Here is a 17,182-nt window from a genome sequence, read left to right as displayed (position 1 = left end):
TTTCAAAATGTCAACTGACTCAATTTCCTGAAAGATATAGCAGAATAGATGAGGTAGAGTTTGAGATGGAAAGTAGAAAGCATCCACCCAATCTTAAACATATGTTCCATAACTGTGTTGAAACTTTATTCACTCCTGCTTTATTTGTTCTGCAAATCTGCACTATGTTCTGGGATATTCATGTTGTTCCCTTAATATGGTTGTTTCAGCAATGTAAAGAGTTATAGGTAGTCAGTAAAAGAGGTATAATTTCAAAAATGCAGTCATATATCAAAAACCCTGGAGTAAAGAGGCACAAGAACAGGAAAATAGGAACACGTGGTGGATTTTCAATCATTGGCAATTTTAAACTCAAGATTGGATGTTTGTCTAAAAGATATGCTCAGGTTCAAACAGAGATTAATTCAGGGAAGTTCTATGGCTCTGTCTATGCAGGAAGTCAGAGGAGATGATCACAGTGGTACCTTCTGGCTTTATAATCGATGAACACAAAACTGCTATAACCTGATAAGAGCAGTGGTTCATCTAGCACAGTCTCTCATAGATAATTCAGAGAAAGCTGCAAACCTCCCCAAATAGGCAATTATACAGTAACTTGCTCCGATCCTTCCTTTAAATTTGATTTTATTTTTAAATCCTATGTGATGTAACTGTGGATGTTTTCATTATCCATCAACATCCAGTGTTTTTTTAAATTATACTAAACTTTTGGTCCAAATGACACATGGCAGAGAGTTCCATTGTGAATATTTTCCCCCCTTTTATCAGATTTAAATTTGCTGCTTTCCAATTTCATTAAATGTACTCTTGTTCTAGCTTTAGGAGAGAAAACAAATAAACTTGCCTGATTTACATTCTCTATCCCATACACTGTGTTTATCCTCTCCCTTCTCGTTTCATCTCTAAACTAAACAAACACAATATTTCTAATATCACTTCATATGAAAGTTTTTCCATGGTTCTGTGACCCCTTTTGAAGAAGCCTGCACACAATTGTAGATTCCCAAGAGAAGACGGAGATACTGAACAATCAATACATAGAACATAAATCTGTAATAGCAAACATAAGAATTCTCATACTGGGTCAGTCCTATGGTCCATCTAGCCCAATATCCTGTCTTCTGACAATGGCTGGTGCCAGATGCTTCAGAGGAAATGAACACAATAGGGCAATTTATTGAGTGATTCATCCTCGTCATCAGGGCTATCCTTAGGCATATGCAGAATAGGCAGCTGCCCAGGGCACCACGTAATTTGGGGCACCAAATTTTGTGGTGCCCTAGGCAGCTGCATATGCAGCACTGGTTCCAGCAGCCAGTCCTATCCCCCGGCCAGCCTCCCTGCTCCATCCCCACCCTGCCCCCATTTGACCCCTTCTCCCAAACCCCTGCCCCGCCCCACCTCTTCCCACCACCACTCCCCCTCCACCCTGCTCCCATTCCACTCCTTCCCAGGCCGCTCAGAGTGGGGGGCAAGTGGGGCAATTTGCCCCAGGCCCTGGCCCCGCAGGAGCCCCGTGAGCCTTGGCTCAGCAGTGGTCCGGGTCTTCGGTGGCATGGGCCCTTTCAGTGCCACCGAAGACGCGGGGCAACTGAAGGGCCCCCTACCGCTGAAATGCCCCACCAGCCCTGGCCCGGCGGTGGTTCGGGTCTTCAGCAGCATTTCAGCGGCGGGGGGCCCTTCAGTCGCAACGGATCTTCGGCACATTTCAGTGCTGCCGAAGACCCGGAGTAACTGAAGGCCCCCCCGCCGCCAAAATGCTGCCGAAGACTCAGACCGCCGCCGGGTGAGTACAAGTGCCGCAGCTCCTCCGCTTTGCCCCAGGCCCCCTGAATCCTCTGGGTGGCCCTGCCTCTTCCCCCAAGCCCCCTCCCCTGAGCGATGCGGCCCGTGGGATTAGTGAGGGTACTGAAGCTGTCAGAAGAGGTCAGGCCCGCCCTCGCACTCACCAGCAGTGGCGGGAAGCAGAGTGACTGAGCCACAGCCCGCTCTGCTCCGCCAGCTCCCAGCCGCATTGCTCCACTTCCCACCACTGCTGCTGGTGAGTGGGGGGGTGGGCCTAACCCCTTCCCCCAAGCGCAGAGGGGATGCAGGTGCTCAGGCTGTGTAGGGCACCACCATAGGTAGGGATGGCCCTGCTCGTCATCCAGTCCTAGCTTCTGGCAGTCAGAGATTTAGGGACACCCAGAGCATGGGGTTGCATCCCTGACCATCTTGCCTAATAGCCAGAGATGGAGCTATCCTCCATGAACTTATCTAATTCTTTTATGAGTTATACTTTTGGCTTTCACAACACCCCCGGCAACGATTTCAACAGGCTGACTACATTGTGCAAAGAAGTACTTACGTTTGTTTTAAACCTGCTGACTATTAATTTCACTGTGTGACCCCTAGTTCTTGTGTTATGTGAAGGGGTAAATAACACTTCTTTATTCACTTTCTCCACATCATTAATTTTATAGACCTCTATCCTATTCCCCATTAGTGGTTTCTCTTACCCTCCTACTAAACTGCTGAGCTTGAAAAAAAAAGAACTTACTGTAGGTTATAGTTGCCTGTGATGAATATATACATTGTTGGAGAAGGCTGTCTATGTACGGAGCAATTTAGTTTTCTATAAGCGGTCTCACAAGAGCACTGCTTTGACATCACTTTGTGTTTTACACACCAATAACTGAACACGCATACCTGCAGCAGGATTTTCCCCCACATTTCTCTCATTTTTATCTTATTCCACTTTTTTCTTCTCATTTTGCTCTGTTTTTCTTCCTTCCTGCGCTGTCTCTTCTTTCCGGCTTCCCTTCTCTCCTCTCCCTCCACCCTTTTTCTCAGTATATGTCACCCTCCCCGTCTCACATTTCCAACTCCTCTCATCCAACACAGTGCTGCAACTTTTCCTCTCTCTTTAACCCCTTCTTTAAAAGTAAAGGTCAATACAATTCCTGGGCAAGGCTTTATGAACAAGCCACACTGAACTCTCTCAAACTGGGAGTTTTTGAATGTCATGGAAAAACACTGGTGGGGTCTCTTTCTCATATGTATTATTTATTAAAGGCACAAAATGGACTAGGGGTTTTACCACCACAGAGGAGGACAGGGTTCCTTCCTTGAAGATCTTACAATCTAAACAGAAAAGGGAATGTGTGAAGGAAGTTGCACGTGGCTCCTTGCCCATGTTATTGGTCCTCGCCACTTTGGCCAGCTCAGATGAAAATTAGAGACATTCAAAAAACTTGTCTAGTGACAGTCTATTCCCTCCTCAGGAGAAATGAGAGCTGCATCCTCTCACACATGCTCAGCTCCAGGAGAAAAAAGGATCAGATCTCACACCCCATTAATGTGGCTGGTCATTCACATATATGGGGGAGGTGTGTAGAGCCCCCAGGCACCATAAATGTCAGTTATCTTCTAGATTCACCCAATCTCCCGTAACATGGGTCACCCTTCTAACCCCACCACTACGAGTTTTAAATAGAGGTTTGTGCTCAAATCCCCATTCCCCTGTCACAGATGACAATACACACATACAGTACAGGCAGAGGTGTCTCACACCCAAAGAGAGAGGGTAAGGGCAGAGGTCTCAGACACACACACAGGGTACAGGGATCTCACCCCCACAATACAGGTGAAAGAGTGACACTCTCACGCCCCCACAGTACAGGCAGAGGGGTGTCTCTCTTTCTCTCTCTCTCCCATACACACAGTACAGTCGGAGGGGTGTCTCTCTCTCTCCCACACCGCACAGTACAGGCAGTGGAGTGCTCACACACACAGAGTACAGGTGGAGGTGTGTCTCTCTCTCACACCCCCACAGTACAGGCAGAGGGGTGTCTCTCTTTCTCTCTCTCTCCCATACACACAGTACAGTCGGAGGGGTGTCTCTCTCTCTCCCACACCGCACAGTACAGGCAGTGGAGTGCTCACACACACAGAGTACAGGTGGAGGTGTGTCTCTCTCTCACACCCCCCACAGTACAGGCGAAGGAGTGACTCTCTCACTCCCCCCTCAGTACAGGCAGAGCAGTGACTCTCTCACCACCCTCCACACACTACAGGCGGAGGGGTGACTCACACATATAGTACAGGCGGAGGGGGTGTCTTTCTCTTTCTCTCACGCACACAGGGCACCTGCGGAGATCAGGCTCCCTCCCAGCTCTTTCTACTGGGGCTCTAGTCGCCCTTCGTGGGGCCGCCGTGGCGGGACGCACACACGTGTGTGGGAGGGAGGGGGCAGCCCAGTGGGGCGGGTAAAGCGAGGCTGAACGCAGGTCCCCTGCTCTTCCCCCGCCCCGGATCTCCGGGGTGCGAGCCTGCCCCAGCGCTGCTCAGGCGAGGCGGGGAACTTTCCCCGCCAGCCGCCCCGCATGCGCCGTCCCGGAAGGGGAGGGGGAGAGTAGGGGCACCAAATTCAAACAGCCGCAGAAGGCGCAAGGCGGGAGACGGAGGCAGCCGGAGGGTGAGGGGAGGAGACGGTGGGAGGAGAGAGAGCGAGAGGCCAAGGGGAGGGAGAGAGGGAGCCACACAGACAAAAAGGGAGGGAGAAAAGAAAGGTGTGGGGGGAGGGAGCCCAAGGCAGGAGGAGGAAGAGGAGCGTCTCAGTCACTCTCCAGAGAGAGCCCAAGGCTGCTGTTCCCTTCCTTGCGCCCCGCCAAGGCATTGCCAGCGCCCTGTCCCCGAGCCGCCCCCTCCAGCACCATGGTAGACAGGGGCCCCTTGCTGACTTCTGCTATCATCTTCTACCTGTCCATTGGGGCAGCTATCTTTGAAGTCCTGGAGGAGCCGAACTGGCAAGCAGCGACCGAAGAGTACAAGGACACGAAAACTGAGCTGCTCAAGGAGTTTCCCTGCCTGAGCCAGGAGGGGCTGGAGAAGATCCTGCAGGTAAGTGGGGGAAGCTGCCTCCTCTCGCCTGTTCGGGCTGCTCTGGGGGTGAGTATGGAGGCGTGGCCGTTTGAGAGTTTCCCTGCATTGTCTGTGACCCTTTTAACGTGAGGATCTCAAAGCGCGGTTAAGAGAGCTTCACAAATCCTCCCTGTGAGGCGAGGCAGCATTAGTAACCCGTAGCTGAGACTGGAAGAACTAAGGCTGGTGTCTCCTTGACCAGCATCCTCCCAGTAACAAGACACGTGTGCGTGTCATGCGATTACCCCTCTGAGCCAAAACTTTGAATGAAGGGCTACACCGCAAGAGTGCTTTGTGTTCCCGTAAATGTCTTACAAGTCTCTTAAAAAGTCTCTGCCCCAGGCAAGTTCCTGACTTAGTTGGGACGCCTGCCATGCAAAACCTAGGTCCTAAGTAACTCAAAAGTTTACCTCTGGGGGAGATTTCTAACAGGGGAGGGCTGGTCTTCGTGGGGGTGTGTGTTTTGCAGAGTAAATCCCCAAGCAGGGTGCACTTAAAATAGGTGTATGCATGTCTTTAAGGAAGGGGGAGGGGAATTGGTTTTCTAACAAAGTATTTTCATTCATACTTGTGAGGTATGTGTGTGTTTTTAACATTTTGAGATTTTATGAAGAATTTTTTTATTTTTAAAATGAGAAAGGAGTTTGACACATACTTTCTCTTAATTGGTGTATTGAGTTTATATCAACTTCCTATAAACTTCTCACATTGCAAAAGTCACAGTGCTGAGCATTCAAGGTTTTTTGTGCCAGTTGCAGGCTGGGCATGTGTCTTCCCTGGGGCACAGGCCAGCAGACTGGGTTTATATCAGCAGGTGATGTGCTCGGTAGGTTTTTTTCCCCCTCTTTTTTCCGTTTAAGACAATGCAGTATCTTGTATAGTTTTACAACACATCTAATTGAAAGGAATAGTTAAATTTACAATACAAATGTGAGGCTTTCCACCAAAGGGAGAGATGCTAATTTTTAAAATGCAGTTGGTTTACTGTAAGCGTAATTTGCCTGTACTGTCTGTGAAACAGTGGTTAGAATGTTAATTTCATTTCCCTTGGTTTCAAAAACGTATTGACTCCTCCTTAGGCTGCCTCAATCAGGTACTACTTGGTGGAATTACCTGCTGAACTGTTTGCCGATGCATTACTGTAGCAACTCTTTAAGGGATGAAATTAGCAGAGCTACCAAAACTAACAGATTCTCCGTTCTTTTTTTTAAAACTCTGTGTAGATACTTTGGGATATCTGAATGGACCCTAGATGGTGGCATGAGAATCAGGGAAACAAAAGATGAAGCCAAGCAATTGGTGCACTTGATCCTCTTCTTTGCTTGGTCTGTTTTTGTTTTTTCTATGTGCTTAGTAAGTTCTGCTTTGAAAAGTTTGCCTGGGATCTGTGTTTAGCTCTAATAACTTGGTCTGGGAAAAATTTGGGTTAAGGGGAAACCTGTCAAAATTGTATGGTTTGCTTGTCTGAGCTTCATTTTTATGAAGCTTAGTATGTGTGAAGGGGTAAATACTGGGTATTTTAATACACCAATTACTGAGAACCCCTTTATAATGTGGTGAGTAAATGAAGCGTATAGTTTAATCTTTGTAATATATAGCAAGTCTATTCTTTGCATCTCACTTAACCTCCATGATTTGTTACATCTATAGCACTGGACCGCTTCCTACCCATAAGGAATGGTTGGTGGTGGAGGGGACGGGTTCCGTATATGTATAACTCATCTATACAGCTACTTATTAAGACTCAACAGATCATGCCGTAATACTAATCTGTTAGTGCCTTGCTATGCATCTAGTGTGTGCATTAATTAGCAAAACCATGTAGTCTGTCTCTTTGGAGATCATGCAATAGTTTTTACATGTAAAAAACACATACACTAAGTGCAGCCGTGTATGGAGGTGAGCAATGGGGAACAGAGAATTAAGAAAATGGGGTTGGCCATATGTTTGGTCCCAGCAGGGCCAGATTAACCTTTTGTGGGCCTGGTGCCAAACATATTTGTGGGCCCCCATGGGGGCAATGGAGCATGGCATGGGGGGGAGTGTTGTCCCCTGGAGTGAGGGCCCAGACAGGGGCATGGCATGTCCGCTCAGCCCAGTGTGAGGGCACTATTTACAAACCAGCAGTTGCCAGATGCACAGTGGCCCGCCTGGTCCTGTGCTGCCAGCATGCCCCTTCCCCTCAGGGATGGGCCCATGCTGCGCCACACATTCCCTCCCCCTGCCAAACACGCCCCCACCCCAATTCCCTATGGCCAGAGCCCCCTGGACCGCTATGCCCAGCACCCCCCACAGACCCTGCCACAAATGCACAGTGCCCTGCACATCACTCCTGCCCAGCACCCCACACAGAAACCCCACTCCCTAGAGCCCCAACACACAGAGATCTTCCATGCCCTCTTCACAACCAAGCACCTCCTCCAGACCTCCCAGGGACCCACACCCTGCTTCCTGGCCACAGTCACTGGCCTTTCTGGAAGGTGACTGTGTCTGCCGGGCTGAGCCGACAGCACTGCCCTGACCGGTACTGGGGCGGGGAATCGCTCCAGAGTCTGGCACAGTCTCAAGGCACAGTGTAAGCAGAGCAGGCCGTGGCCCCTTCTGAGCATGGGCCCAGTTCCATGGTGCCCAAAAGGGAGTTGCAGGGGGGTTGCAAGGTTAATTTTTTGAGGGGTGGGAGGTGGGGTTGCGGTTGCTGTACTGCCATCTGTGCTTCTGTGCTGCCTTCAGAGCTGGGCAGCGGGAGAGCGGTGACTGTTGGGCAGGATCCCAGCTGTGAAGGCAGCGCCCCACCAGCAGCAGCACAGAAGTATGGGTGTCAGTGCCATACCATGCCATCCTTACTTTTGTGCCACTGCCTTCAGAGCTGGGCAGCCAGAGAGTGGCAACTGCTGACTGAGGGCCCAGCTCTGCAGGCAGCAGCACAGAAGTAAGGGTGGCAATACCTTACTATGCCATACTTATTTCTGCGCTGCTGCTGGAGGTGGCTCTGCCTTCAGAGCTGGGCTCCCGACCAGCAGCCACCGCTCTCCAGCTGCTCAGCTCTGAAGGCAGTGCTGTTGTCAGCAGCAGTGCAGAAGTAAGGGGAGCAGTACTGCAACTCCCCTACAATAACTTTATGATCCCCCCCAACTCCTTTTTGGGTCAGGACCCCTACAATTACAACACCATGAAATTTCAGGTTTAAATAGCTGAAATCATGAAATTGAGGATTTTTAAAATCCTGTGACTGTGAAATTGACCAAAATGAACCGTGAATTTGGTCGGGCTTGATCTATGAAGCATATCCTTGTGGGCTGTAGTGGAGAGGATTGATGATAGCTCAGGAGTGTTAAGGGATCCATGAAAGTTAAGTAAGTGTGTGTGTGTAAAGACGCAGAGACAAAGAAAACAAGAGCCTGCTATCTCTATCACAGTAGGTCGGGCTTTCCTCCTTGGGCTTTTGTGATTCTGTGCTCACTGAGATCTCGTTCTATTTCTCTAATGCTCCTTCGGCATCTGCTTTTGTGGGTATGTCTTCTCTGCACAGTTAACCCAGACTCTTGCCTTCATTTTAGCCCAACAATCCTTACCGTCCATTCAGAAAAACCTCAGATCTGAGTTTAGAGATATTTAAACCTTGGACTAGTTTATATAGCTGGGTTGTAGCTTACTGCCTAAACTCCTCTTTAACTCAGACTGGAACCCACCCACATTGCAATGAGGATGCAGGCAAAATCACTCAAGTGCCAATAGTCCTCCAATGCCCTTCCCACAATTCCCCTCAAAGCAGTAGTGTCAATTGAGATATTTGGGAGGGGGGGATTCTGGTCCTTCCCTCCCTTCTGACCTCCCCCTAACCCCCAGCAAGGACCCCATTCTGGTCCCCATTTGTCCTCCTGCAGGGATGCTGCATCTTCCCCAGTCGGGGAGTCTCGCATCTCTTATTCACATGGTACATGAGCCTGTCCTGCCACAGGATGGGTTCTTGTTAGACTCCCCTGTGTTTCAGCATACAGGAACAGACTTCCCATGCACCAGGTTGCAACACCATTTGGCTCGGCCGGCTTTCTGACTGGCCTGGCTGCCCCTCCATGTTTATGGAGGGGCAGCTGAGTCAAATTTTAGTGGCATTATGACCACACAGCTGGAGCAATGCTCTGGCAGCAGCTGTGCTGATTTAGGACAGGACCACTGCTTAAAAGTGGCTGGGCCAGGGCCCCTGCTGGCTCTGCAGCCTGTGGAACTTTAAGCAAGTGCAAAAACGTTGGGGGTGGGGGCAGCATTAGCTTGCCCAGCACCTCCAAATTGATGACACTGCCTCAAAGGACAGACAAGTTTTCTGACAACTGACTGGGAGTGAATCCTAGAGTGTCTTGGCAAAAAGAACTATGGGATACATCTCCAGACACACATGGGTCAATGCAGAAACAATGAGGACACAGTAATGAGGATAGGCTTTGCTGTGGGAATGTTCGCACCCAGATTAGCCTCACTCAGGTGCCAGTCAGTCACCTTGGCCAGCTGTGCAGTGAAGACAATACCCAGTGACTCTTCTTTCTGTTGCCCCTCAGGATTCTGTCCTTTATCCCCCTCTATGCCTTTATCTCTCTACACCTACGGCCTGTCAGGGTAATCTGTGCGTGGGCTGCTAGACAGTTTGTTTACATTGACTGACTGTCCGCAGCTGCCAGTAGCTGTGGTTCACCGTTCCCGGCCAATGGGAGCTGCGGGAAGCAGCAGCCAGCATGTCCCTGCACCCCGCTCTGCTTCCTGCAGTTCCCATTGGCCGGAAAAGGCGAAGCATGGCCACTGGGAGTTGTGGGCAGCTGTACCTGCAGATGGTCAGTGTAAACAAACTGTCTCTCAGCCCGCCAGCGGATTACCCTAATGGGCTGCAGGCTTCCCACCACTGCTCTACACCCTTATCCCTGTCAGACCTCTTTAAGCTCTTATGGCTTCATTCACCATCCCCATGTTGACTACTTCCAAAATAACCACACTTTTCAATATCTAGTCCCACCTCTCTGATAGCTCTTCCTGGGTGTTCTGTTGTGAGCTCAAACTCAACATGGCTAAAATGTGATGCTGATTTTTCCCTTCTCTCATTCCTCTTGGTAACAGTTGATGATAATGTTGCTATTGCTGTCACTATTGTATATAGTGTCACAGTGTGCACGGCATTTCTCACAGAGAATGAAAACATGGAGTGACATCCAGCCCCACTGAAGTCAATGGCAAAAATCCTATTGATTTCAGTGAGGCGCAGGATTTCACACATGGTAACTGCGTCACTTACAGTCTGGGTCATATTTAAATTTTCTTTCCCCAACCAGTATCTGTGCTTTTATTGACTCCTGCTGGTTCTTAAAACGTCTCTAAACCCCCATCCTTTTTTTGTCTGTCCATGGTCATCCTGCCTTAACCACTGGAAAACTGTCAACTTACTCCCCCTCCAGCACATCCAAAACTACTATGCTGGTAAAATTATCTTCCTCTCCCACTGCTCAAACTGCCATGCCCCTGCTTGAGTCCCTTCATTTGCTTCCCTAAACTTGTCTTCAAGGTCCTGCATGACTCCAGGCCCACTCACATCTTTACTTTTGTCTCTTCCCTTCTCTCCCTCTACTCTTCTTAAGCCTTCTGCTTGGTTGTTCCTTTTTGTATCCTTTCCCTTCAGTACTTGCCTTCTGCAGTACAGCCCCGTGAGGCTTTGAATAGCCTCCTTGATCTTGTGTGTAGCAGTCAACCGTCCTCCCTTCTTTAATATCCCTTCTTAAAACCCACTTCTCTGTGAAGCCTTTCGACAAGTGTCCACCAAACTTAGCTTATCTTCTAATAATCAACCCCAAGGAAACCACAGAAAACACACAGAAAGGGTTAGCTCTGCTGACCTGCTTTATGTAATAGGATGGTGGGAAAGAAAACAAAAATAACAAGAAATAACTTTGTCCCAAGAGCAGTGCTGCATGCTGTCTTGTCTCATACCCAGCACACTGTGTTCTGATTTAGTGTCCAATTAAGTGGACACATTGGGCACAGGAACAATGGAAATTCTTTTTGTGGAGTGGCTGCAGAATCTGGTCCTATGATCTTAAGCTTCAAGGAACCAGAGACCTTGTCAATTTATTTGCTTGTCAAGTCCCATTTAGACTAGCATTTCTATATTAGCAGACTAAAATTGCTTTTAAGGGGGATAGCGTCAGGTCAATTTGGCCTAAAATTTAGATTCTGGAAAAGAAGGTTTCACTACACTTAATAACAGAAAGCACAGAATTAAAATACATTCTCATGGAAAAAGGTTAATAAACATTCCCTGTAGAATTTACAAATGACACATTGCAGTAAATGCCAGAGCATGAGAACCTACAGATGAATCCAGCCAGTCTGTTTTTACCACGTGCACTGAGAGAAAAATTACTCTTTGAATAACCTTATGTAGTGTTTGTAATAAAGGTAAGGCACTTATTCCCTATTAAGGATTCCTAAATGCTGTGTTTGAAGTGTGTCTCACTGAGGCATGTAGAATTATACTAATGTGCACAGTGAGTCTCTAGGTTGTGCAAATGGCTGCTTTCAGCCAGGTGACGCTATGCTTCTAGATAATGCAGTTAAGCCATGTTTCAGTTTTCCTCTGGTCAAACCCTGTGTGTCTTTATTTTGACAATTTTACATATGCCTGCAAGGAAATGTTGGGGATTAGTGGGGAGGCACTCACATATTCAGTGATGGAAAATGGTATCTGAGGGTCCACTCCCAAAACTTCATGAAATGCCTTGTGTAATTTTCCACCTCCAAGAAGATTCTGAGGAATTTCAAAACTGCACATGTTAATTGGTCATTTATCTGGAATAACTATCATTTACAGTTAACTAAGTTACCAACAAATGATGAACACACAAAGTAGAGGGCCCCAAATGCCCTTAAGAATTATATTTTTAAGTTTTTGCTTTCTAAATCTGCCAGAGCTAACTCAACAGAAGGCTGCATGTTGTTTCCAGTGAGGAAGGTTGTCATTTAGCTTCAGGGGGCCAGGCAGCATGATTTTATAGTTGAGCTGGCTACCACAGGAGCATAGGAGAGAAGCTTGGGATAGTTTACAGCAGTTGTCAAATTTTATTGCAGAGTGACCCCCTTCTGACAACAAAAGTGACTAAATGAGCCCAGGAGGGGGGATTGAAGCCTGAGCTCACCCAAGCCCTACCACCCCAGGGAGAGCCGGAGCCAAAGCGCAAGCCCCACTGCCCTGGGGGGGAGCTGGGCAAAGTCCTGCCACCCTGGGCAGCGAGGGGCCAAACCCAAAGTCCAAGCCCCGATGCCCAGGGCTGAAACCCCAGGCAGTTCGGCTTGGGCATTGGCTTCAGTCCCGGGCCCCAGCAAGTCTTATGCCAGTCCCAGCGATCCCATTAAAGTGGGATCATGACTGAGTTTGAGAACTGCTGGGATAATAGCATAAGGCTTGGTCTAAAACACAGTTTTTGTACTGGTATAACTATTTTGGGAGGGGGTTAACCAGTATGGTTATATTGGTATAACCCCACTACTATGAATGGAGTTATGCTGGTATCAGGTGCCTTATACCAGTATAGCTTATTCCTGTTCCTGTATGGAAATAGCTATAGTGTAATGGACCCTTTTATTGGGAGTGAGTGATACCAGTATAAAACTTCTTCCACTCTAGTGGGGTTGTAGCACTTCAACCATAATAGTATAAAGTGGTACAACTTTTTGTGTGCAGACAATGAAATCTGCAAACTTGTATATGCAACCTGCTGTTGCAGCCAGTTGCAGGAGGAAGCGTCTGATAGAGCAGTGAGGCCAGGCGGTGACTTCTGAAGACCTGCTGACTGCTTTTCTTCCTCTGTTGTGGGAGTGCATTTTCAGAGCAGGAGTAGATATGAGGCTATGCAGTCTTCCCCCTTCGCTCCAATTGCTGTCTTCTGCTATTTATAGCCCCACCCAGCATGTGAAACACTGAGGTAACCATTGGGAGCTATACTCGTGTGGTGAGTCTTACTGACCTTGATAATTGGGAACGTTCTCTTTTGGCGGTGGTGGGGGCAGTCAAAATATTTATCTTTGATAAGCTGAAAAGTTTGGCTGGTGGCAGTGAAGGAAAGAATTCAAAGCTATGTGTAGGAAACTTGTTTTGGGAGAAAAAACATACAAAAGGACGAGAGAAACTGCCTGTTCCAGCTAGTGATGTTTGCTTCCTTTAGGTTTTTGAACAAATAATTAAGGTCTTTATTCAAAAATCTTACAACGCAATAAACAGAAGCCCTAAAATATATCTGAAGTAACCAGGTAGTTTGACTATTTGGACCAGAGCCCAGTGCTATGAAGAAGTGCTAGAGAACTTCAAGGAGAGCTTGGATTAGTGTGCTTGGGTGTTTTTTGGGGGTGGAGGGGAGTGTGTGTGTGTGTGTGTGGGGCGGGGTTGCTAAAGAAAAATATCTGCAAGGCAGTTCAGAGAGTATGCAAACAGGAGAATATAGAAGTTGACAACTTCAGGCAGGATTTAAGGATTTTTGTCTCAATACCATTTTGTAGATGTAGTTGTGGTGTTTTGATTCCCTCTCATACTGCATTTCTTATAAAAGAAATAAAATACTTTCTTTTGAATGCTCTATATCCAGAGTTCATTACTTCAAAGTTAACATCATATGGTTTAATTTTGCATACAATATTTGTCAGCTTTGAGAGCATCTGTCAACTACTTTTCCAAAACTTGAAAGGTTAAGATTTAACTCCGCTTGCTCAACGCTCAGTAAAGGGAGTAGAGATTTTTAGTGGTGATTCATTCCCTTCCAAGTTAAGAATTGCATTGCATGTAAATTGAGCACATTGTGTCACAGACCTCATAGCTGCCCTGATTTCCTGATTTGCTGCCATCTAAAGAATTGAGGGGAGGGGACAGAAATTAATAATCTGAACTTCATAGTCTGATTTTTCCCAAAGCAAAATACAACATTGTTTAAATCCATGAAATATTTCCAAATCTTACATGGTTTTTAAAAAATAAAATCAAGCCATCTCCCGCAGGAATGGGACAGGAGATTGCTAATACAAAATTTTTCTTAAGGGAAAATGTTGTTGTTGTTGTTAATATCTAGAGCCAAAGAATTTTTAAAGCACAAATTAAGTCTTATCTCTGAAAGGTAAGTATTGGTTTATACATTTTAGAAATAGGGGAACTAGGAACTTGAGCCTTAATTGACTTGTTTGAGGTTGCTCAGCAATCAGTTGCAGAGGTGGGAATGGAACTAGGACTCCTGTTTTCTTTAGGATTGCCAACCCTCCAGGATTGTCTTGGAGTCTCTAGGAATTAATCTTTAACATCATGTGATGAAACCTCCAAGAATACAGCCAACTAAAACCGGCAATCCTAGTCTTCCTGCTCTAACTACTAGATTATACTGCTTAATAGGCAATATCTATACTAGGAAAATTGAGACCCACAATTCACCAATAGAAGACAGCACTGCAATACTCTGTAGTTTAGGTAACTTCAGAGTGAGTAGGTGGAGGCTGGGGAAGGGCTGGGTGTCTTGTGGACTTTTTCTGTTGCTGTTTGTTTTTTAGTTGCTTTATTGTCTAATCTTATTTGGAGCAGGGTTAAATGGCAAGGGGGAAAAATGCCTGAACCCTATCAATGCTACAGCCTCCCCTATCGCCGCTATCTGTGGAAAACTCTTGAGACTTAGTTTTCCTAGCACAGACTACATAGTCTTCCCCCGGTTATTTTAGGAAATAATGCGTTACAGCATGCCACCATATGGCTGTTGCATCACCCCCCTTGCTTCAGAAGCTTGTAAAAATTCAGGATTGCATTCCATATTTCAATGATCCCCTTTTTGGAACAAAATGTTACTTTCACCATAAAAAAGAGTTCAATTTTGTTTTCAATTAGATTTATTTTCCCACAATGCTGTTAAATCCTTAGAACAAACATACTAACAAAACAGAGATAAAACCAGAAACAAACTACGTTGCAACTGACATTAACAGTCAAGCAACTGTGCAGTCTCTTTAGAAAATAACTAAAACATTTGTTGCTATTAAAAAAAACAAACAAACCACAAACCAAAAAAAAAATAGATGTAGTTGGGACACATGGCTGAAAGTTCATATTTAGTCCCTCTTTAAACAAAGTTCTGCATTTGTAGCCCTCTCACGGAGTTGTTAACATAGTGCTATATTTTAAAAATACTTCTACAGTGGGCAACATGGGTGACTGCCTAGGAGACCATGGTTGGGAAAAGCAGGGCACAGTGATCAAGAGGGTGCTGGCACCCTGGCAGAGTAACCTCTGCCACTTGTGGGTGGCTTCGTTGGCCCATGCAAAGTCCCAGCTCAGCAGAGCAAGCAGGTGGGTTGGGCCGGCTTCCAGGTTGGAGAGGGGGCTGAAGTTGCAGGTGAAGGGTTGTTGCAACTTGCCTCTGGCGAGGGTCTGCCCCAGCGATGAGCTAGGGGAGCCCTGGTGAGCCCAGGGGAGTGACCTGCAGGGCAGGCTGGAGCCAGGGCTGGCCTTGCCCCTGGGACTGTGCCATGCACTGGTGTGGGGGGCCCAGGAGAGGGCCAGAGGAAGAGCTACTTCTTCCTGGTGTCTCCTGCACTCATGCTGGGCTGCCTGGCGCAGTCTGCCAGCCAGGGTAGCTGCTCACCCGCCCCAGATGCCCGTGGAGCAGGGGCAGCTGGAGTGTGCCTGGGCTAGTGACGAGAGCAATGCCTGAAGTTGAGTGGCACTGAGGAGTGGAGCCGGTGGGGCTCCCTGGGGGGTAGGTTCAGGGCAGTTAAGGGAAACAGACCCTGTGATGGACGTGTGCGGTGCCAAGCTTCAGTTTGTGCCTTGCAGAGCAGCCTTCCCCCCATCCCAGCATGTCACACGGTCACTAGCTTGGCATTCTGCCCACTGGTGCCAGGCACTGCCAGTGCCTTTTGCAGCGGTCTCTGTTGTAGGTGCACGCAGTCCCTACGGTAACTTAAAAGCTTCTCCAGTAAACTCAAGGTGTGTGATCTTACAGCGTATCTGTACTTAAACACGAAGAAAGGGAGCCAAATTACAAGTTTGTGCAGAGTGCCATTTTCTGTAAGGCTGGCCCTGCTTTTACTTGAATCGTGTGGTAGCCTTCCTGGAGGGCTAGTAGTTACAGATATAGTAGTTTCTTAGCAGGGCCTCTCAACCTTTCTAGACTACTGTACCCCTTTCAGGAATCTGATTTGTGTTGCGTATCCCCAAGTTTCACCTCACTTAAAAACTACTTGCTTACAAAATCAGACACAAAAATACAAAAGTGTCACAGCACTGAAAATATGCTTACTTTCTCATTTTCACCATATAATTATAAAATTAATCAGTTGCAATATAAATATTGTACTTACGTTAGGGTGATCATACGTCCCATTTTATCTGTGGCAGTCCCCTTTTTAAGCCCTGTCCTGGACGCCCCCACTTTTTTGGCAAAAATGGGTATGCGGGGTGGGGGCTGGGGGAAGAGACTCAGGTCAGCCCCATGCAAGCACAGGGCTCAGGCAAGCATTGCCACTGGCAGCTCAGGCCAGCCCCATGCAGTGTCCTGTTTTTACTTAGGGAAATACGGTCAGCTCTAGTATGTAGAGCAGTATAAACAAATCATTGTCTGTATGAAATTTTAGTTTGTACTGACTGCTGGTGCTTTTTTATGTAGCCTGTTGTAAAACTAGGCAAATATCTACATGAGTTGATGTACGCCAGGGGTACATGTGTCCCTGGTTGTGAACTACTGTCTTAGAGGGATCACCTTGTGCAACAAAATTCCTTTAAAAATACTAACTCAACTGAAAATCCAGGTGACTTGGTTTCTAAAGGATGTAAATCATGCTAAGACTTCATTTTGACTGTAAGTGGAGTATATATTGGGGGAATTGATTTGGGTGGCAGTGGTTTGGTTTTTTTAATGTAATGATAAAATCTATGGGGGAGTTTATGTTCATCAAAAATAAACTGGAATTTCAAAATGTAAATTTGTTGAATGCTCATTAACTGTCACTTAATATCTCGCTACTAACTTTTTTGACAAGTTTCCTACATATAACTGTATCTGAATATTTTTTCCCAGCTATCTTGGCTTAAGACCTCGATTTAATGACTAATTAAAAAAAAAAAAAAAGTTGTGCACATCATTTTAAGCAAAAGGGCCCTAATTCTTAAAATCACTCGAACACATGCTTAAATTCTACTGACGGTCTACAGGACTTAAGCATATGATTTGCTGAATCTGGATGCATGTGCCCTTATCTATTCATATCCCTACAAACCTGC

At 46.9% G+C, this 17,182-nt stretch overlaps 1 protein-coding gene across 1 annotated transcript in view; it reads left to right on the top strand.

Annotated features, from left to right (window-relative positions):
- The first annotated feature begins 4,527 nt into the window (after positions 1-4,527).
- Positions 4,528-17,182, top strand: part of KCNK5 (potassium two pore domain channel subfamily K member 5) — a 60,036-nt gene continuing 47,381 nt past the window's right edge. The window contains exon 1 of the mRNA XM_032790182.2: positions 4,528-4,881. Coding sequence (XP_032646073.1) covers positions 4,696-4,881 — 186 coding nt within the window. The 5' untranslated portion in view covers positions 4,528-4,695. The remainder of the gene's footprint in view (positions 4,882-17,182) is intronic.

This window comes from Chelonoidis abingdonii, chromosome 3, assembly GCF_003597395.2.
Source record: "Chelonoidis abingdonii isolate Lonesome George chromosome 3, CheloAbing_2.0, whole genome shotgun sequence".
In the NCBI taxonomy this organism is placed as follows: Eukaryota; Metazoa; Chordata; order Testudines; family Testudinidae; genus Chelonoidis; species Chelonoidis abingdonii.
Note: the sequence above shows the minus strand (reverse complement) of the source record. Positions and strands in the feature narration are given on the sequence as shown.